The sequence below is a fragment of the Gekko japonicus genome, unplaced genomic scaffold (assembly GCF_001447785.1).
Source record: "Gekko japonicus isolate JY-2015 unplaced genomic scaffold, Gekko_japonicus_V1.1 scaffold2352, whole genome shotgun sequence".
In the NCBI taxonomy this organism is placed as follows: Eukaryota; Metazoa; Chordata; class Lepidosauria; order Squamata; family Gekkonidae; genus Gekko; species Gekko japonicus.
The window spans coordinates 71436-72749 of NW_015173208.1; the positions used below are offsets into that span (position 1 = coordinate 71436).

At 70.4% G+C, this 1314-nt stretch overlaps 1 protein-coding gene across 1 annotated transcript in view; it reads right to left on the reverse strand.

Annotated features, from left to right (window-relative positions):
* Positions 1-146: 146 nt before the first annotated feature.
* Positions 147-1314, reverse strand: part of LOC107120030 (paired box protein Pax-2) — a 4160-nt gene continuing 2992 nt past the window's right edge. Inside the window, exons 2-3 of the mRNA XM_015422671.1 lie at positions 894-1059; positions 147-348 (exon numbers count right to left, since the gene is read on the reverse strand). Of these exons, the coding sequence (XP_015278157.1) occupies positions 147-348; positions 894-1059 (368 nt within the window). The remainder of the gene's footprint in view (positions 349-893; positions 1060-1314) is intronic.

A 1314-nucleotide genomic window follows, 5' to 3' on the forward strand; every position in this document is an offset into this window, starting at 1 on the left:
TGGGTCAAAGCAAAGGAGCGGCGACGGAAGGGCCGGGGAGCGAGTCGGGAGCTTCCGGCCGGGCCGCCTGGGGCCCCCTGGACGGAGTGGAAAGGCGGCCTAGAGAGGTCTGGAAGAGAAAGAGACGCCTGCCCGGCGCCTGCGTCTTACCGGTTGATGGAGGAGACGCTGGGGACGGTGTCGTTGTCGCAGATGCCCTCGGCCAGGAGCCGGTCGCGGATCTCCCAGGCGAACATGGTGGGGTTCTGCCGCTTGTATTCGGCGATCTTATCCACGACTTTGGGGGTGGCCACCTTCGGCTTGGAGCCGCCGATCACGCCGGGCTTGATGCTCCCGGTCTCGTAGTACCTGCCGGGGCACAGCCGGGGTCAGCCTCTGCGCCCTCCCCGCCGCTCCCCTCCCTTTCCCCGGAGCCCCGCGCCGGCCGCCTCGGAGGGAGGGAGGGAGGGAGGGAGGGGACCCCTCCTCCCAGCCCCCCGCAAGGGGGCCCCTGCGGACCCCCAGCCCGGACGGAGGAAAGGGGCTCGGAAGATCGGAGCTCGGCTCCGCCAAGAGGCCGGCGGTGACCCGGGGGTGGCCGGCGGCTGGGTGCTGCTGGCCTGGGGGGGGCGAGAGAGGAGGAGGAGGAGGAGGAGGGCGCGGGGGAGGGAGCCTTGCCGCCGGACGGTCTCGCAGCCCAGGGGGTGGTGGCGAGCGGTTGGGGCCGGTGCTTTCCGCCCTCTTTCCGAACCCGCGGCAGCAGGCGCCTGTTTCAAGATAGTGCCAGACAATTAAAGCGGCGAGGGGCGCCTGGCCTCTCGGGGGACCCCCCCCTCTCTCTTTGGCGGCGGCGGCGGCTTGGACGCGCGAAGGGGCCCCGGAGGCCGGCCCGGCCCGGCCCGGCCCGGCCTTACCTGCCCAGGATCTTGCTGACGCAGCCGTGGCTGACCCGCAGCTGCCGGGAGATGTCGCAGGGTCGCACCCCCTGGTGGGCCAGCTCCACGATCCTCTGCCTCACCACGTCCGGGAGGGGCCTGCCGTTCACAAACACCCCCCCGAGCTGATTGACACCCCCGTGCCCTGCTGGGGAGAGAGAAGAGGACCCACGCAGAGACAGGCACGCCGCAGGCAGACCCACAGACGGACGGACGGACGGACACGCGCACACGCGCGCACACACACACGCACAGACACACACAGACACACAAAACGCCATTAGTTGGGGCAGCTCTTCAGGAAGGGGGGCGAGAAAGGGAGGGAGGGAGGGAGGGATTTGGCACCTACGGGGAGGATTTTCTGTCCCGCCTGGGAAAGAGATCTCCCCCCCCCCCCAAG